Source organism: Odocoileus virginianus, chromosome 15 (genome assembly GCF_023699985.2).
Source record: "Odocoileus virginianus isolate 20LAN1187 ecotype Illinois chromosome 15, Ovbor_1.2, whole genome shotgun sequence".
Lineage (NCBI taxonomy): Eukaryota > Metazoa > Chordata > Mammalia > Artiodactyla > Cervidae > Odocoileus > Odocoileus virginianus.
In genome coordinates this window covers 40514908-40533397 of record NC_069688.1, presented here as the reverse complement: position 1 = coordinate 40533397, position 18490 = coordinate 40514908, and the positions used below count along the sequence as shown (strand labels likewise).

The window sequence follows — 18490 nt, the reverse complement described above, 5'->3', positions numbered from 1 at the left end:
AGAGAGAGTGAATAGCTTCAGGAATTGCAGTATGATTGCCTTGCGGTGTTAAGAACCCATTTGGGGTTTAGGCATGAATGTAAAATGAGAGCAGTCAGCACACGTTGGTTTTTTTCTGTCTTCATGATCAACTCTGCAGGGACAGCAGAAATAGGCAATGGGCTGGAATTAATTAGGGTTTGGATTTTACCAGTTGAATACTGAGGGAAGACAGGGGCAATGGAGTTGAGGTGGTCAGCAAGGGAGTGATTTTAACACAAGGCAAGAGAAGGGATGAAGATGGTGAGCATCCAGGTTACCCAGCATCCCTAAAGACATAAGCAAGTACCATTGGGGTTTGTGAGTAAAATTCTCCTTAAGTGACATTTTTATTAATACATCAGCATGGCTCAGAGACAGGTTTGGGAGTGGGGGTGCTTTTGCCAAGGAAAATCACCAAAGGAAGCACTAGACATATCATTTGCCAAAGGATAGCATCCTGGACAGAACCGAAGGACCGATAAGGCAGAGATATTAGTGGCTCATATTTCAAAAGAGCAGGCTTTTCATGTTAACAGAATGTATTAGTGGAAATATTTGTCAAAGCAGTAAGTAAGCTTACTCAGTGATAATGTTTTACTCAGATAACTTGGGCCAACATGTATATTTTCTGCAAGAACTAGTCAAATGATTTTAATGAGAACAAAAATTGCACATTGAAACACAGCACTGAGATTTCTACCTCAGGTAAATTCTTTGTGCATTTAATACATTATGCCTTATACTAATTTGCATTAAAATGATAAATGCAACTATTCCTTGTATTAATATATATAAAAAAAATCCCAGTAAAATGTGAACTTGAGGCCACTTCTACCATACATACCTCAGTAATTTATTAAAATTGCTCCTTTAGGTAGTCAAACATTACTTCTATGCACTCAAATGTTTCTAACTGCTGCTGCTGCAAAGTCACTTCAGTCGTGTCCGACTCTTAGCGACCCCATGGACTGCAGCCTACCAGGCTCCTCCGTCCATGGGATTCTCCAGGCAAGAATACTGGAGTGGGTTGCCATCTCCTTCTCCTGTTTTTAACTAGTGCTCTTTAAATAGCCTATAGCCAAATTATTTATATGTCCAAACAAATTAAATATTGTTCTATAGCAATTATTCTTAGACTTTTGACAAATATCAAATTTTAAAAATATTAGAATATAAAATTACAGTTCTTGATTTGTTACTTAAATTTGGTTTGCTTATGTGTACAATTTATTGAATAGATACACCAATATTTTATATAACAGCAAAACTGACTATGCAGTAATATTTTAAAATTTCTTTTGAAATGTCCACATCTCAACAAAATTTATACAGCTCACATACCATATTTCTGGAGAACATATTAGCATTTTCTGCAGTAGGAAAAGTAGACATGTAATGCACTTTTTCATTTTCTAATTATTAATTATTCTAAAGATAATGTTTTTCTTGTGTAATTGTGGCTACATGGTGTGACAACTGTTCCTTAGATGTACCATGCCACCTTTGAGAATAAGCTGATATTTTTCTGAAGGCATATTGACTCTCTCTAGCCTTAAGACATTGGCTTACTTGCCCCTGAAGCGTGTTCCTGGGCGCAGTGTATATGGGAATAATGAAATCTGTCATCTACCTTCAAGGAGTACCATTTTCAGGGACCAGCAGGTTGGAACTCATTCCTGGTTCTGGCACTCTCCATGGGCTGTGTGAATTTGGGTAGGTCCCTTCATCTTTTTGTGCTTCGGCTTTGCGCTTCATCTGTGTTCCCCTCACAGTCTTGAATAGAATATTCAATGCAAGAGAATAGGACTTGATCTGGTTTAACAAAGAATCTCAAGCCCCAGCACATAAATGGATCCTGAATCAATATTTGTTGGATGGATAAATATATAAATTATAAATTAGAAGAGTTTAGCAATAGTAATTATATAATAGGAGTACCTTGAAAATACAGTGACAGAATACATGATAAGTACAGAGCACAGCCTGGATCTCTTCTTGGGGAGAGTTCTAGAATAAGCCAGGATGAGTTTGCTTCTGTGTCTATTTCCTCTTCAGATTGTGGATGGCATTTATATTAGGACAAGTGGCCCTGCGGTATGCTCTAGCACCTGGGAATTGTGTAAGAGGGAAAATATTTATTTTATTACTACTCATATATCTCTTAAATATTTCATAATATTTGGGAGAAGTGGAAACAAGCCAAATGGATTAAAGTATTTTAGCGTACAATTTAAAATTCATGCCATCAATGACAAGGTTTTTAGAGCTTAAGCATGCATATCAGAAACTAGAGGTAGTGTATATGATATTTCATTGATTTTAAGATGCGTATTTTAAAATTTTTGCATATCCAAAATCTGGATACATTTTGCAATCAGTGGTATCTTACAATTAATTGGACTTTCTTTTGTTCTTTTTCCTGTCTTTTCTCTCTTTCTCTCTCTCTGTAGTTAATAATATAATAAGGCATCCTTAAATAGATTTAATGACATATTATACAGACATATGTTAAATTTGTCTTTCTCAGTGTTTATTTCTTACCATAACTGAATCCTAGAAAGGACCTGTTAGGCATTTTTAAAAATTTCCCAGCCCATGGAATATTAATACCAAAGATATACACTATAATCTTTTTTGTGTATTGCATGGATATATGTGTTGTGTGAATAAAAACAGTAGGATTTTTTTGTCCCCCTCCAAGAAACAATTTTTGTCCCCTTGGGGACACTATTATATTCATTGAGATTGCAGGTATGAAAATAATACTCTATATTATCCTTAGTTTTTGAAATCTCATTTATAAGAACATTGGAAATCATAAACTAATTCCCAGGTTTAGAACTGTTGGCTTTAATTATATAACAAACTGACTAGGAATTTTATTTTATCCTGAAATACTGTCAAAATGCATGTAAAGTTGGAACATTTGCTATTTACCCCAATGGTCAGAAAGCTATGCACAATACTTTTTGTTAACAATTAAAAGCTTGTCAAATTCATCCAATGGTATCATTCAACATAACATTCTCATATTATGAAATAAGATGATTTAATAATTTCAGTGTATATACATTTAAGATCCTCACCACTTCATCTTTACTTACAAAGTCACCATTTTAAAGACATAACTTGAACACTGAGTCAATAATGAGATATTTAAAGACCATCTAGTTTCCATGGAGTATAAAGAGATATTGCCTTTATGCTCCACATATGCACTCCATGGGAATGATGAGGAAGTGCAATTCTCAAAGCCTTTAGTTAGCACTCTTCTCCCACAGCCTAGGTAGTGTTTGGGTTCTACCTTCAAAACTAATGATGGAACACAGAGCTCACTCCGTTTGGGACCAATGTCTGCACCAGAGGAAAGACGGGCACTCAGTCTATGATCATCAAATCAGGATTTTCTCTCGAAAAGCTAATTGTTATATTCAGCAGCTTTAACTGTTCAAGAAAGGAGTGATTTACTTACTTGGAGAGTATCTTTTTATAGCAAAATTGTCCACCATGATCTTCAATGTTCACTTATCTTTGCTCTGGGCTATGCCGTTTAATGTCCATCCTTTAAAATTAGAGGTGCAAAAGACTAAAAATTAGTGATAGGAAAACGTTTAACGTTCTTGTATGCATTGCACTATTATTTTATATTTGACAATTCCAACATGTGTCGATTGGCCTTGTTGCCTTGGGTTGTGTTAAATGGCTATTTTTGAGACTCAAGTGTGTCAGAACAGTGTGCTCTTGTTTTGGGGGGATGTGGACTATTCTAGAGGACCAAGCAATGAGTCAACTAAAATGAACACAGGCAGGACTCAAAATAGATTCAGCGGCAGTGTACAGACATCCATATCAAGGCTTTATCAATCAAGTTGGTTTTACACAAGTTTTGTGAGTGAACTGCAAGTGAATTCAAAACCAGAAATCATCCCCTCCACTGCTCCTGGTGCTTGCCCTTTCTCTGCCTTTCAGTCGAAGCATCTCCATGATACTCCGGGCGTAGACATCTCTCAAGTTCACACTGATATATGAGTCAGTGGCTATGTTCTTGGTAAGTTTCTTCAGAGCCTCTCGCTGTCTCACAGCTGCTTCCTTGAGCTTCAAGGTGAAGTAGCAAGCGGAGAAGCGGTCGTTAATAATAGCAATGGGCAAGGCCAAGACAAGGATTCCCGATAAGATACACATGAAGGCCACAATCTTGCCCGTGGTAGTGTCTGGTCTGATGTCTCCATATCCCACGGTGGTCATGGACGTTGTGGCCCACCACCAGGCACAAGGGACACTTGTGAAGGTTGTGTCGGGGATGCTCTGCTCAGCAAAATATTCCACAGTTGAAAATATAGAGATTCCCACAGATAGAAACAGGAGCAGCAGGCCAACTTCTTCATAACACTGGGTGATTGTCATTCCAAGGGAGCGTAAGCCTGTAATAGAACAGTTGGTGTCAGTCACGGGCACCCCTTCTCCTTTCTTCTGCCCATTTCCTCTCCCTCTCCTTCCCTGCTATTCATTCCAAAACATGCATTGTTTGACATTTCCTATGGTTCTAGCATTGGGCAAAGTTGTAGGGGTACAGAGGTGATAAGTTACAATCTTCAGAAAGTTCTTAGTCTAGTTGATGGGGACTGACTGAGAAGGCTAGAAACAAATATAGTTAGATTCATCCACTCACCTATCTATCACACGTGCGTGTGTACATGCTAAGTGGCTTCAGTCACGTCCGACTCTGTGCAACCCTGTGGACTATAGCCCGCCAGGCTCCTCTGTCCATGGGATTCTCTAGGCAAAAATACTGGAGGAGGTATTCTTGCCATGCCCTCCTCCAGGGGATCTTCCCAACCCAGGGATCGAACCTGCGTCTCTTAGGTCTCCTGCAGTGGCAGGCGGGTTCTTTATGACTAGTACCACCTGGGAAGCCCCTAGCTATTAGACACCTACTACTTATACAAAAAAGATGAGAGATGAGATGAAGGGCAGGCAGGGGACATTTGATAGCACTTTGTCCTTTATACAATGAGAGCCTCTACAAGGAAGGCTATTTTGGTCAGGCCTGCATTTCTATGCATCACCTTGCACACTATTCTAAGGCAGTTTTATGTTGTCTCCTTCTATTTTATGTGTCTGTTTTTCTCACTTTCCTGATAAAGTTTAACACAATTAGGGGCATCATAATCTGAAAGAGCCAGAAGAAGTAAAAGATGAGAATGAAGTGAAGCAGTAAAAACAAGTTAGGATTCAGGAACAAAATTCACATAAGAACATGAAATCTACGTGTGAGGACATTCTTAAAGGGGCAGCAGGAGGGGTTCCAGTACTCCTCCATTTCAGTGGCACCCATTGAAATTTTTGTCCTTAATACCAAAGCTATAGCAAGAGGAGCCCATTACAGGATCGCTATTTGAGCAAGGCATCTTCCCTAACACTAGAGATACTGATTAAAGTTAATCCACATTTTGAGGTCATATTAACATGATGTCACAATGATATTATCTCAAAAGTCCAAAGTATACCTCTTGGAATTAAGTTTAAATTTTTTTTCACTAGAGACTATTTTAAATACATTAAAATACTATTTCTGCTCTGATTATTCTGAATTTTGTTCTTAGAATTTTGAGATGTTTTTGAATTATTAGCCAGCTATTTTAAAAGACCAATGAATATAATTTTGAGATTTAACTTTAAAAGTCATTTTAAACAATATCTTTAGAATACCTTTTAGAAAACTGGCCTTGACGTGTCTGTATTGAATTGGATTTCTGAAATTGAGAACATATGAAGAAATGCATAGTGTTTGGAAAGACTGTTTTCATTCCAATGTTTTAAGCAATTCATTTTGAAAAGAAACAAAGTGGTCTGAATTTCTGCAGGTCATATCAATTAACTCAGATAATCCTAAAAAATAACATGAGATAGATGTTATATTTATTATGCTGTTTTATGGGTGAGTAGACCAAGGCACAGAAATGTAGCATATCTAGTACAAAGTAACATGCCAAAGACTTAAAACTAGGATGTCTGGTCCACAGCCTAGTTTATACTAGGCCTATAATACTTCTCAAATTTATTTATAGTTAATACCTAGAGAAATACGTGCTCTATGTTTATACTTTGCTAAATGTAATGCTCAAGATAAAACTGTCAAATATTCATTGCAACTGTTCATATCTTTTCAATAAATTAATATTTTATTAATCCTTCTACTTGCCTTAGAACTGAGAAAACCTTTGAAGAGGTGACATTGTGGAAATTACTATTATTTTCTTTTTCCTTTCTTTTGGGGAAAAATGTAGTCTTTACTGGGTGTTTTTAAATTGAATCCTGTGAAGAGTTTATAAATACTAGAAGAAAGCATCCTATTACGGGTGTCAGAAAACAAAGAGTGGTACTTCTAAAAGTTGTTGGAAACCCCATTATCAAACCCCTGGTATGTGAGACTAGCTAGGAAAATACACTACCAAAATGACTAGCTAGGAAAATACACTACCAAAATTATATCAGAAGTCCTAGTTTCCTCAGAGATGTGGGGGGAAAACATATCTGAGGTTCATTTTATCCTAGATATATAGGGAAAGACCTCTACCATCAACTCCTTTTAGGTGATTAGTCAGGCATACATCTAGGCAAATAAGTGGGAATAGGAGTCTCCGGTCAGTTATTTGTATTTATATGTATTGTATTAATGTTGCATCCTACTCCAGTGTTTCTCAAGACCACCTACATCAAAGTTAGCTTATTAAAATGTATGCTTCTGGATCCAACCCCCAAAACTAAAATCTGAGTCTCTGGAGTTGGGGCTCAGAATTTGCATTTTAACAAGCTTTTCAAGGGATTCTTGTTTTTATTAAAGTCTAACATAAGGGAACACATATGTGCTCCAGAACATCTAACAGACGGCAGGGCCAGCCACTGAGAATCCTTGCCCTTGGGGATGGAAGCATCATCTTTAATGGATTTGCATGATTTCCTCTGATTTGCCTATAATTTTTCATGTACAATTGTGTGTGTTTGTATTGTGTAGAGATTTTTCTAGAGGGAATGTTCTTAAGATTTTCAAGGCTTTATGGATACACACAAAAGCTAAGGCATTCTTGTTACTGTCTCTCTTATGCCTCCCCAATTCAGGACAAAAAAAATTCTCAGATATTAGACAGAGCATTTAATTAGTGTCTTTGGATTTCTTGTCAGTGCTTCCTGGATGGCTCACAGTGAAGACTCTGCCTGAGATGTAGATGTGGGTTTCATCCCTTGGATGGGAAGATCTGCTGGAGGAGGAAATGGCAACCCACTCCAGCATTCTTGCCTTGGAAATCCCATTGACAGAGGAGCTTTGTGGGTTACAGTCCAAAGGGTCGCAAAGACCCTTTTACTTCTAAAGCAAACATTTCCATTGTTTCCCCCCAAAGTATGAGAAGGCCCCCAGTGCCCAGTCATCTCTTTTTGCATAGCCAGAGAAGGTCCTGGAGGACTGACTTTCTCTTCTACCAACAAACTTGTGTGAAAAACATTTCCTTTGACACAGAAAAGAAACTGGCTTGTGTTCCTATATATCATATATAATTTGTACATATCTTTTTATGTGCTGTTTATGCATATTTTATGTAGCACCTTCCAGAAGCAGAGTGTCTTTAATTTTTGTACATCTTCTGGGCACCTGGGTTAAATTAAAATGAACATATGGTTAAATAGTTTCTCACATGTCTTAAGCAGAGAAAGTGTATGAGAGGCAAGTTGTCCTCTCTACCTGTGATAACAACCTCAAGGTTTTGCATTTCAGTACCTTTCTGGAGATCATAATTGGATGAAATATAGATGATATTCTGAGTGTCAACTGACGGTCAAGAATCGCTTCCCTTGGACCAAGGTCAAAGCCTAATGCTTAAGAACAACAACGAATGAAAAGGCATCAAGAAACCTGAATACCTGTGGAATGCCTGCCCAGTTTGAGCATGCGCAGAGCCCTGAGCAGCCTCAAAACCTGGACGATGCGCCCCACGTTTTCCAGCTCCTGCGTAGTCTGGCTCCCACTCAGGCTCTCTACCAGGAGAGTGATGTAGAAGGGCAAGATGGCAAGGAGGTCTATGATGTTCGGCACTTTCCTCAAGAAGCGGCACCTGTCCCTCACGCACAGGAAGCGCAGGACAAACTCCCCCGTGAACCAACTGATGCACACATACTCCAGGATTTCCAGCAGCTGCGGGTCCAGCCAGCTTAACTCTGCTGACATCAGGGCCATGTTGACGATGGACACCGCCACAAAGATGATGGAGATGACCCCAAAGATTCGGGCCGCTGTGCATGACCCAGGCTTCTCCAGGATGTTCCAGAGCTTCTGGCGGATGGTGGGGCAACGGCCCTGGGAGAAGTCCTGTTCACTCTCATGCTGACTCTCCTGGTCTTCTGTGTCCTTCTTAAAGTCTAACGTTTCACTCAGCTCCTTTCTTCTGAAGTATCTTTTAGGGAAGACAACCTGGTGATTAGTCTAACTTAAAAAATACTGAAGTGAAATGAGACTTGAACTCGGCAGTGAAATCATGCTTCTTAATTCAGTAACATGCAGATCAAGTTCATGCCATATTTCACCCAGGCCGTCTTTTCACAGGACTCAAATGTGAAAGATTATTGCTTTTAAAATGGTGCTTTTGTGGTAGAAGTTTATACAGAATAAATTATACATAGCAAAGCTACTTTAGATTAATGCATTTTAAGACCTACTTTTTTCTTGTAACAAGAACAGAAGTTTGCAATAGGGTTTTTTTTTTTTTTAATGAGGGTAATGGAAAGATATTCATGATGAAATGGTAATAATAGCAAAGTAATTGCAAAATAATAGATCACCAAAGTCCCACACTTATTCACAAAGAACCAACTTTCTGTCTTCTGGATTTAAAGCAGTTCTTTATCCAAGTCTTAAAACTGAAGCGTCCTAAGTGTGATAAAGTACCACTCTCTATATTGTAACCTACGTCCCTTTAGGTGCATTTTCGGGAGCATAATTTTTGACTCATCTTTTCAATCACCAGACATTTATTGCAGGCCTGACCGCTCTTGATTACAAGTGAATTAGCACACCTTCACTAGAAAAAGCAGAAGGTTCAAAAAGTTCCATCAAAACTTGTCTTTGATGCTTTCCGGCCCCCACTGCCACCCTGCCTTCTTCTGGCTCCTAAACGACCCACAGGTAGTATTCTTAGGCCCGGCTCGAGCGAGGCTTGGGTGCAGTCTCAAATCTTGTCCGCGGCCGCCCCGTCCCCACGGCGCCCGCTCGGCCCATCCCCACGGCGCCCGCTCCGCCGCCCCGGCACCCACCTCCCCGCGCCCCCGCCCCCGGCGCCTCGCGGGTACCTGTCCCGGCAGCAGGAGTCGATGCTGAGCTCGTCGATGCCCCAGTACTGGATCTCCTGGAGGAAGGAGAGCGCGCACAGCTGCTCCATGACGTGCAGGCGGCCGGTGCGATAGTAGTGCAGGACGTAGCGGAAGGCTTGCGAGCTGCGGTCGAAGAAGTACTCGTTGTCCACGGGATTGGCGTCGTCACAGAGCTCCAGGGGGCTGGGCACGGCGGCCAGGGCCCCGCGGCGCCGGCACGAGGCCACCACCACGGCCAGCTTGCCCAGGCGCGTGTGCGGGAAGCAGGACAGCGCCTGCTGCGAGAGCACAAAGCGGCTGCCGCCCACGTTGACGGTGAAGCTGTCCCCGAGCGCCAGGGGCTCCCCTTCACCCTCGCTGCAGAAGACGCTGGAGTCCAGCGAGGTCAGGGAGGCGCTGTCCAGCGAGGAGTCCGGCGGCGCCCGGCCCCGGGGAGGCAGCTCCATCCTCGCCGCCGCTGCCGGAGAGCGCCTCGAAGTTGGGGGGGAGGGGGTTGGCAAGCCGGGATTTCCCGGGCTCCCGAGGGGGGTTCCTCCCACCCGCGAACCCTTCCTCTCTTCACCCGCTGTGCTGATTCTCCCTTTCGCCGCTAGGGAGCCTCGAGTGCGCGGGAGTCGCGCATCCGTGCCTGGGATGGAGACGAGGGGTGGCGCCCTAGGGAATCGCTCACGTGCGGACCAAGCAGAGGACAGCCGCCGGGCACACAGTTGGTCGCCGTGGTCCTTCTCGGACTCACTACCCGCTCTCCAACTTTGTAACTGAGACCTCCAGTGGAAGGCCTCGCAGCCGCTGGAGCGGGTGGGGAGGGGAAAGAGGAGAGAGGTCTACCGTGGAGGAGGGCTTGTCGAATCTTGAAGGAATGTAAGCAAGGGGGTGGGCGAAACTCACGCCCGCCTGCAGGGGACCAAAATGAAAAGTTCAGCAGCAAAGAAAGGGGTAACCGGGTCTGAGTCTTTTCCAATTTCAAAATGTATAATCCTCCCTCTTCTTTTGCGGCGCGGCCTCATAGGCTTCCCGGGGAGGGGTCGCTGGAGATGTGCGCACGTGGGGGAGGGTGACCTGGGCGCGCGAGGCGCATCATTTGCTGGCATTCACTCTCAATCCAATCTGGCACCCTCCTCTCCTAATTTTTTACCTCCTGGTAGGGAAATGAGGGCAGTTAACGCTGACTTTTGATTAAGTCTCAGCGAGTCACTGCGAACCAGGGGTCGCCGTGGTCAGCCCCCATCACGTGTTGAGACACTTTGCGCCCTTCGGTTCAGCCGAGTCTGTCCCTACAAGTTTCCTGGAGAGGAGGTGTTCTGGGCGCGTTTCTCGGCACACAGAGGAGCTGTCATTTTAGGAGAAGGGAAGGCAAAAAGACAAGGACTAGAACAGGCGTGGGCTGGGGCAGGAGTTTAAATAGGCACGACGACTCCGCGAAGGGAGAAGCCTAGCGCCGCGCCCAGGTGAGGCTAGGAGTGCATCCTCGGGGGCCCCCAGGAGTCGCGCCTTGGCCAACCTGTTGGACACGGGGCTGGAGTGGGGAGGCGGGCAGGGTGACTCACCTGCTGCTCCGGGCACATCTGGGTTGCGCTCAGAGCTCGCTGCTGGTTACGGAGCCTGGGTTTGATCCTCTGGATCTACACGAATCTGACTTGACAGGTCCGGGAGCAGAGCTGTGCTCGCCACCGAGTTCCTCTGGTCTCCGCTCGTCGCCACGCGCCTCGCGGCTCCGGCCCCGCGGCTGCGGCGGAGGGTGGCCGCCCCCGCCCGCGTTCCCTCCCAGCCCCCGGCGGTTCCCGGCGCCAGCTGTGGGGAGTGCGGGGAGCGGAGGGAGCTGAGACCGGAGGAGGAAGTGAGGCGCTCGGTGACTCTGAATATTACATTCATCCTGAAGGCACTTCAAGGATTCCTATATTAGATTCCCGGTTCCCTGAATCTGTGCGCTCAGGAATGCTAAAGAACAAAATTTTCAGCTGTGTAACTTGCCTAATCCTGCTAAATTCAGGGTTAGGGCAATTATGTTAACTGCTTTGGGTGGCACGGTTCAAGGTTTTCCCCATTATTTTCAGCAAGCTTCTGGGAACCTTGCATTTTTTTTTTTAAAAGTCTTTGCAAAAATGAGTGAACCATACTTATCTCTTTTTTTCCCCCTTGTAAGTAGTTTTCAAAGTATATATAAGGAGATAAGCAGGCAGGTTGATGCAGTACAAAGGGCTTTTTCATAGACTGATCTAAAACACAGCTGTTTAGTTACGGCTTTGTTAGCTGGCAGTGGGACCTCTAGCCAGCAAAGGCCTCAACACCTTCCTTAGTAAAAGTTCAAGTTTTAATTAAAAAATACTCAGTATTTACTGGGTGCTTACTTTAGGCCAGGAAATTTTTGTAAGCCCCTTACTCATCCAGTACCTTATATAATCATCATAACAATACTGTGAAGTAGAATATTCATTGAAAGGACTGATGCTGAAGCTCCAATACTTTGGCCACCTGATGCAAAGAGCCCACTCATTGGAAAAGACCCTGACGCTCTGAAGGATCCAGGGCAAAAGAGAAGAGGGCAGCAGAGGATGAGATGGTTGTACAGCATCACTGACTCTATGGATATGAATTTGAGCAAACTGGCGGAGATAGAGACAGATGGACAGGGAAGCCTGGTGGGTTATAGTCCATGGAGTTGCAAAGAGTCAGACACGACTTAGGGACTTGACTTAGTATATAGGTACTGTGAAGTTTTTTGTTTGTTTGTTTGTTTGTTTTAGGGTAGTGAAGCTTTTCCCTTGCATAGAGAGAAAAACTTCTTCAGTATTTCAATTATTGATTGTTTGGGCATTGAATAAAGCCAAAAGTTCTGCCTTATTCATCCCTTAGTGTGAATAACTTGAATCAAATGATTAGCAGTAGCTTATTCATCCCTTAGTGTGAATAACTTGAATCAAATGATTAGCAGGAGCAGTCTCTCGTAACTTTACAGGTTATTGTGAGGAAGGGAGAAAACTGGCTGAGGAGAATGTCAGCTTTGGGTGAGAAGGGAGATCTTGGACAGGTGACCAGAGGTTAGCAATTGTACCTGAGGCTTATGGGTTTCTTGCACTGCCACCTGGACCTTGGACTTCAGTTGGAATTATTGGTGTCCTATGGAATTGTAACAGTAACCATCCTTAAAGTAAGCCTCAAGCTAAGCATCTGAATTCTCACAATGATTCCATTAAGTAAGTTCTATTATCCTTCCCTGCTGCATGCATTCTCAGTCGTGTCTGACTCTTTCCTACTCTATGGACTGTATGGGATTTTCCCAAAAAGAATACTGGAGCAGGTTGACATTTCCTCCAGATCCTGGAGGAGGTTAGACACAGGGATCTAACCTGTGTCTCTTGCATTTCAGTCAGATTCTTTACCACTGAGCCGTCTGGGAAGCCCATGTACTGTAATCCACAAATCTCAGCTCAGAAGCTCTCCCAGTTGTACAGTGAATGTGTAAAGGAGTATGTGGAGGGGTCTTTCTGACTCCAGATTTCATTTCAACTGCTAAGAACCAACACTTTCAATTGACCTTCAATATGACTAAAATGATTTCAACTAATTAATAGTTAGTCCTGATTATAATTAGGAAGATGATTACTAGTTAACTGGAAGTATACAAACACAAATGACCCATCTTAAAATATAGAGTCTCTTGGATAGTAAAAATCCCTGCCTTCCTCCATGGACTGACCCCTTTAATCTGTTATCTCTGCCCTTTCATTGATTGTCCAGGTTTGAGTCAGAGAGTTCAATGGAAAATATACAATGGGGGGCGGTGGCAGGGGTGCGAATGAATCCATTCAAAGGGTGTCCCTTCTGGTCTCTGATCTTGACTTGACATATATCTTGAAGTATGTGAAGAAGTGAAAGAAGAATTGCTGCTAAGTAGTTGTGGGTGGTGAGGTCTTGCTTTCAGTTTTGTTCCTACTTAGCATGGGAGGAACATGATTGTCATGTAGGAGGCAGCACAGAACTGAGACATGAAAACTCGACAATCTAATGACTTTGGGTATATTTCCCGAGTCATCAGATGTCATATTCAGGTGATTCTCCATTAACAGTCTTGTGTGATGAAGTGCTCTACTGGTTTTTCACTTTATCTATCAAGTCTTTGAAATATCGATATGAATATTGAATCTCCAGGTACAGCTTGTATTTTTAATTCTTCCAATTTTTATGAATATTTCCAAGTTTATTAATGAACAACATTCTTAATAGTCATGTTTTTAAATTGGATAAAAGAAAAATTACAAGATACCTTAAGCTGACAATTATAAAAGTGAAAAAGTCATTTGAAGCCACATTCAAAATGTCTATGATTACAAATCTAGAACATTTTATCTAGGTTTCTGAAAAAGTAATGAGAATGTATATATATTAATGTTATATTCAGCTATTCTGTGATTTACTTAAATAATATAATGTTTCTGTGAAATTATTAACTATATTTTCTATGAATGTTTGAAAAAGTTTATACATACCTGATCATAAGTGATTGAAATATTTTTTAAGGAAAGTGTACACTTCTTATTAATTTATAGTCAAAATACTGCAACTTTATATATATAAATATCTTAATTAAATAGATAAAGGACATGTAATGACTGAAATACTTTTGAATTTTGAATAAAAGTGCTTTATTGAATTCCACTTAAGTAAATGCTGCATTTTTAATTTTCAACCACTTCACTGTAGACTTATATATTCACATGAAAATCCCTTTATCTTTCATTGGTAACACAGACCATATTTCATTGAGGTGTGTATGCCTAGCTTTGACTTTCTTTCATTCCCTAGGGACTGACAACCAGATGAATTAATTGTGTTAATGATGTTTAAAATGCCTTTGTGTAAGGACAAAATTATTTTATCTTCTTTCCTTTCACTGCATTGGAATATGTTTAAAGGTAAAAGACTATCTGACAAATTCTATCTATTCATCTTTCATGTGCCTTGTGGGTCCTTGGAATAAATCCTCCCAACTGTATAACAGCCCACTCTAATGCAGAATTTAGCTTAATGTGGGCTCATTCTGGATTCTTTCCAAGGGGAGGCAATTATCTTTGGAAATACCCAAGAACTCATTTTTATAGCCTAGTCTGCTACAAAGATCACAGGATGGGTTGTTCATGGTGATGATGAGGATAGTAATATGATAATAATAGCTGCTACCTTTACTTATTCAACCTTTGCCCTATCTTTTCTTAGCTGTGTGGCATTAGCATGTTTCTTGAATCTTTTGTCTCATTTTCCTTATCTTACATCTTTCCTTATTTTACAAATAAGAGTGACAACAGTGTTCACCTTATGTTGTTGTTTTAAAATTAAATGAGATAATCCATGTAAATACTTAGTGCAGTGTCATTATTCTTGTTGTCACTTTTATTATTACACAATGTTGCAGGAATGTTTCTCTGACTTGCCCCGCCCCCCTACTTACTATGGGATAGATATTGTGGTAAGTGTTCATCTCATTTCATTTATTAATATAATTCATAGAACCTTCCAAGGAGGGTATTATTATAATCTTTAATTTACATATGAGAAACCAAGATCACGGCATTTTAATAACTTCTAAAGTGTCATGCTGCTGCTGCTAAGTCACTTCAGTCGTGTCCGACTCTGTGCGACCACATAGACGGCAGCCCACCAGGCTCCCCCGTCCCTGGGATTCTCTAGGCAAGAACACTGGAGTGGGTTGCCATTTCCTTCTCCAATGCATGAAAGTGAAAAGGGAAAGTGAAGTTGCTCAGTCATGTCCGACTCTTAGTGACCCCATGGACTGCAGCCTACCAGGCTCCTCCGTCCATGGGATTTTTCAGGCAAGAGTACTGGAGTGGATTGCCATTGCCTTCTCCAAAAGTGTCGTACTGATAGTCAATATAGACTTGAACACATTTGTTTAATTCCAAGCCTTTGGAGGGCATTATTATGAAAATAATGTGTGACGGGAAATCACTATGAGAAATGTTCTTCTCTTTCAAAATAGTTTTTATAAAGAGAAAATTTTTATTCTATGCTTCAAATAATTGAGAGATGACCATACTTTATATACCAAGACAAGCAAACACATTGCCTGTGATTTCACATTTTAATACATTGGATCTTTCTTGTAACCATCATAAAGGAGACAGTTGGATTGGTCATTCAATGATTCTCACTACGCCCTTATAATACGCAAAAGATATAGTTAAATTTTTCCTGGTTTACCAAGAAAATATAGAATCAGGCACTTATTGTTCACTGGATTAACTCCTATAATTACACTGAAATTAAACTCTTATAAACAAGATTTAAAAGCAGAGGAGCAAAAGCAAGTCAAGGGCTCTACTCATCAGGTGCTTTAAACTGTTAAGTGAACCTAATATTGAACTTGAAAATTCCAATTAATTCCTTTTTACTGAGCTCTATTGAATTACTTTATGATGATAGAGAGGTTGAGTCATACAGAACCATTAAAAGCCATTTCTCATTGAGTATATGCAATTTATTAATATTAGAAGTAAAATTGCATTTGGGTTTATCCTTCTTTTATTTAGTGCTTTCTTTCATTACCAAGGAACTCAGGAAACCTGAATTCCATCCTTTAGCAGTAAGACAGCTAATCTTTGCAATCCATACATGTTATAAAGTTTCTATTATGTTGCATTTTCTTGATTTCCCCCGGAATCAACTCAAAAAATTGAGAAGTTTTTCACTCAGTAATTATTTGTAGAAATATGATGGACAGAGAGGCCTGGCATTCTGTGATTTCATGGGGTCACAAAGAGTCAGACACGACTGAGTGACTGAACTGAACTGAACTGACTGAATTTTCTAAGCTTCAGGGGAGATGCTTATATGTATATACAGGTAATTATATATATATACATTGTTTATCATATGCATGTGAGTATGCACACAACACACACACATGAAAAACTCAGAGTAAGGAAAGTTTACAGTGATTTCTATGTGGGCAGGTGGATCACATTATTATTACTCTTATCAAGAAAAGTAGTGAACAATCAGAAGCAAAAGAAGGAAAATAGTAAAGATAAGGGGAAAAGCAATTTTTCTTTAGAAATGGTTCTTAGTTATGTAGTGTAGTTCTTTTAAATGGCATCCTCCTGGCATTTTAAACATGATCTAATTAAAGAAAACATGAAGTAATTTTTTAGGATACATATGCTGAAATCTGTGCCAAAGTAGTTTTGTTAACTAGATTGAAATGCTGTGTAGAATACCTATGATTTTGATCTCAATTTAAACACACAGAAGAACATTTAGCAAATATTTTATATATGAAATCCACTGCACACAAATGGAATAAACCCCAGACTGTTTGAGTTCAAAAATCACTGCATTCTACTTTTAATTATATGATCTGCTTATACTTTTTTCACTGGTTCAAAGAATAGAAAAATGGATTTTTAGTCAGTACACATTAATTTGGTTGATTTGAAAAAAGAGCCCTGCATCACCGTATATATTCCAGAGCATATTTTCTCCACACAGTGTAATTATATTGGTGGGACTTGAATATAAAAATTTGTTATTTTTCTCAACATGAAAAATAGCAGTGAGCCATATGGCTTCTCCTTACACCATTGCTTCTGATTGACGGCTCAGTTATAGACCTGGCTTCCTAGTTCTCCCACAAACAGCTTTCCGGGAAATCTAAATGAAATAGGAAGTAGAAGCAACAGCAAACCTGTCCCGGGCCTGCTTTTCAAAAAAATTGTGTGAAGTCCAATTTATCCATTTTAGTAACTGGGACTATTTTATTTTCATGGCAGCAATGAGAAATATCCAGTTCAGTATTACTTAGGATATTTTAAATGAAAATAAGCCTTGGACTTCCCTTGAGGTCCAGTGGTTAAGAATCTGCCTGTCAGTGCAGGGGACATGGGTTAGATGCTTGCTCCAGAAAGATTCCACAAGCCAATGAGCAATTAAGCTCATGCACCACAACCGCTGAGCCTGAGTGCTGCAGTTACTGAAGTCTGTGGGCCTAGAACCTGTGTTCCACAGCGAGAGAGACCACCGCAGTGAAGAGCCCACCAACTACATGAAGACTAGCCCCCACTTGCCACAACTAGAGAATGCCCTCATGCAGCAATGAAGAACCAGTGCAGCCAAAAATACTTAAATAAATAAAAAAAATAAAATACCTTATTAAAAAAAAAGAAAATAAATTTCAGTTACAGAATCTGTGAAAGAAGAAACATAAAACAAATAGGAATTTTAAAATTAATTTAGGAAAACATTAAGTTAGTAATAGATTTAATATTTACAATGGTGCTAAGCCATACATGTTTTACTTTTGATAGCAGAAGCTCATCAAAAAATCAAGAATAGATAATTGTTGTTTATATGGAAGCTTGGTGAATACTAAGTAGTTTTATAGATGAATATGTGTTTACACATATCTACAGAAAAACTATTTAAATCTGATTTTAAAAATTTAATATAAAGTGTACTCAAATTATTTCCTTATTTGATAATGCTCAATAAATAGGAAAATATAAAATATTTTTAGCATAAGTTTTAAAAAAGACTCTATATGAAGTTAATTTTTGGCTTGTTTCATTTTTGTTGTGTTAATGGCATCACCAACTGGCAACAAAGGTCTTTGAAAAATATTCATTGAATGACGAAATGTAAAATAAAAGGCAAGTTATACACTTGAACAGATAGGTGCTTGAATAAGGCCCTGATAGAAGAGCATGTGGCTTCTTTCAATATTGTGAATATGGGCACACAAACATCATCTGCAGTTGGAACCAAGCTGGAGAAATGATGATCTACCTTCATCGCTGATTTGAATGAGAATCTGTCCCTGGGGCATTAACAGTCACAAAGTGAGTGGGCCTCTCTCCAGTGAATTGGTAGAGAGATCACTAACATAATTACTGGAGAAGGGACACTATTAAAATATTTGTTTTAAAAGTTCCAGGTTTTCAAATATAGCGATCATGGAAGGTGGTTGATCCATGCTTCAGAACAGCAGTTTTGGGACCTCTTTATACTGTTAAAAATTATTGAGAACCCAAAATATCTCTTGCTGATATGGCTTATGTCTATTGACATTTATCACTTTAAAATTAAAGCAGAAAACATT

General features: G+C 40.4%; 1 protein-coding gene across 2 annotated transcripts; it reads right to left on the bottom strand.

The window, feature by feature from the left end:
• Positions 1 to 344: 344 nt before the first annotated feature.
• KCNV1 (potassium voltage-gated channel modifier subfamily V member 1) lies at positions 345 to 11290 on the bottom strand. 2 transcript variants are annotated; one of them, XM_020876386.2, is made up of 4 exons: positions 10929 to 11290; positions 9361 to 10711; positions 7939 to 8468; positions 345 to 4442 (listed from the first exon to the last, which is right to left on the bottom strand). In XM_020876386.2, exons 2-4 carry the CDS (start codon positions 9825 to 9827, stop codon positions 3931 to 3933), a joined length of 1509 nt encoding a protein of 502 aa, XP_020732045.2. In that variant the 5' UTR covers positions 9828 to 10711; positions 10929 to 11290; the 3' UTR covers positions 345 to 3930. The 2 variants fall into 2 exon arrangements, with proteins under 2 accessions (XP_020732045.2, XP_070333339.1); XM_070477238.1 differs by having other exon boundaries at positions 9361 to 10275.
• Between the last annotated feature and the right edge of the window lie 7200 nt (positions 11291 to 18490).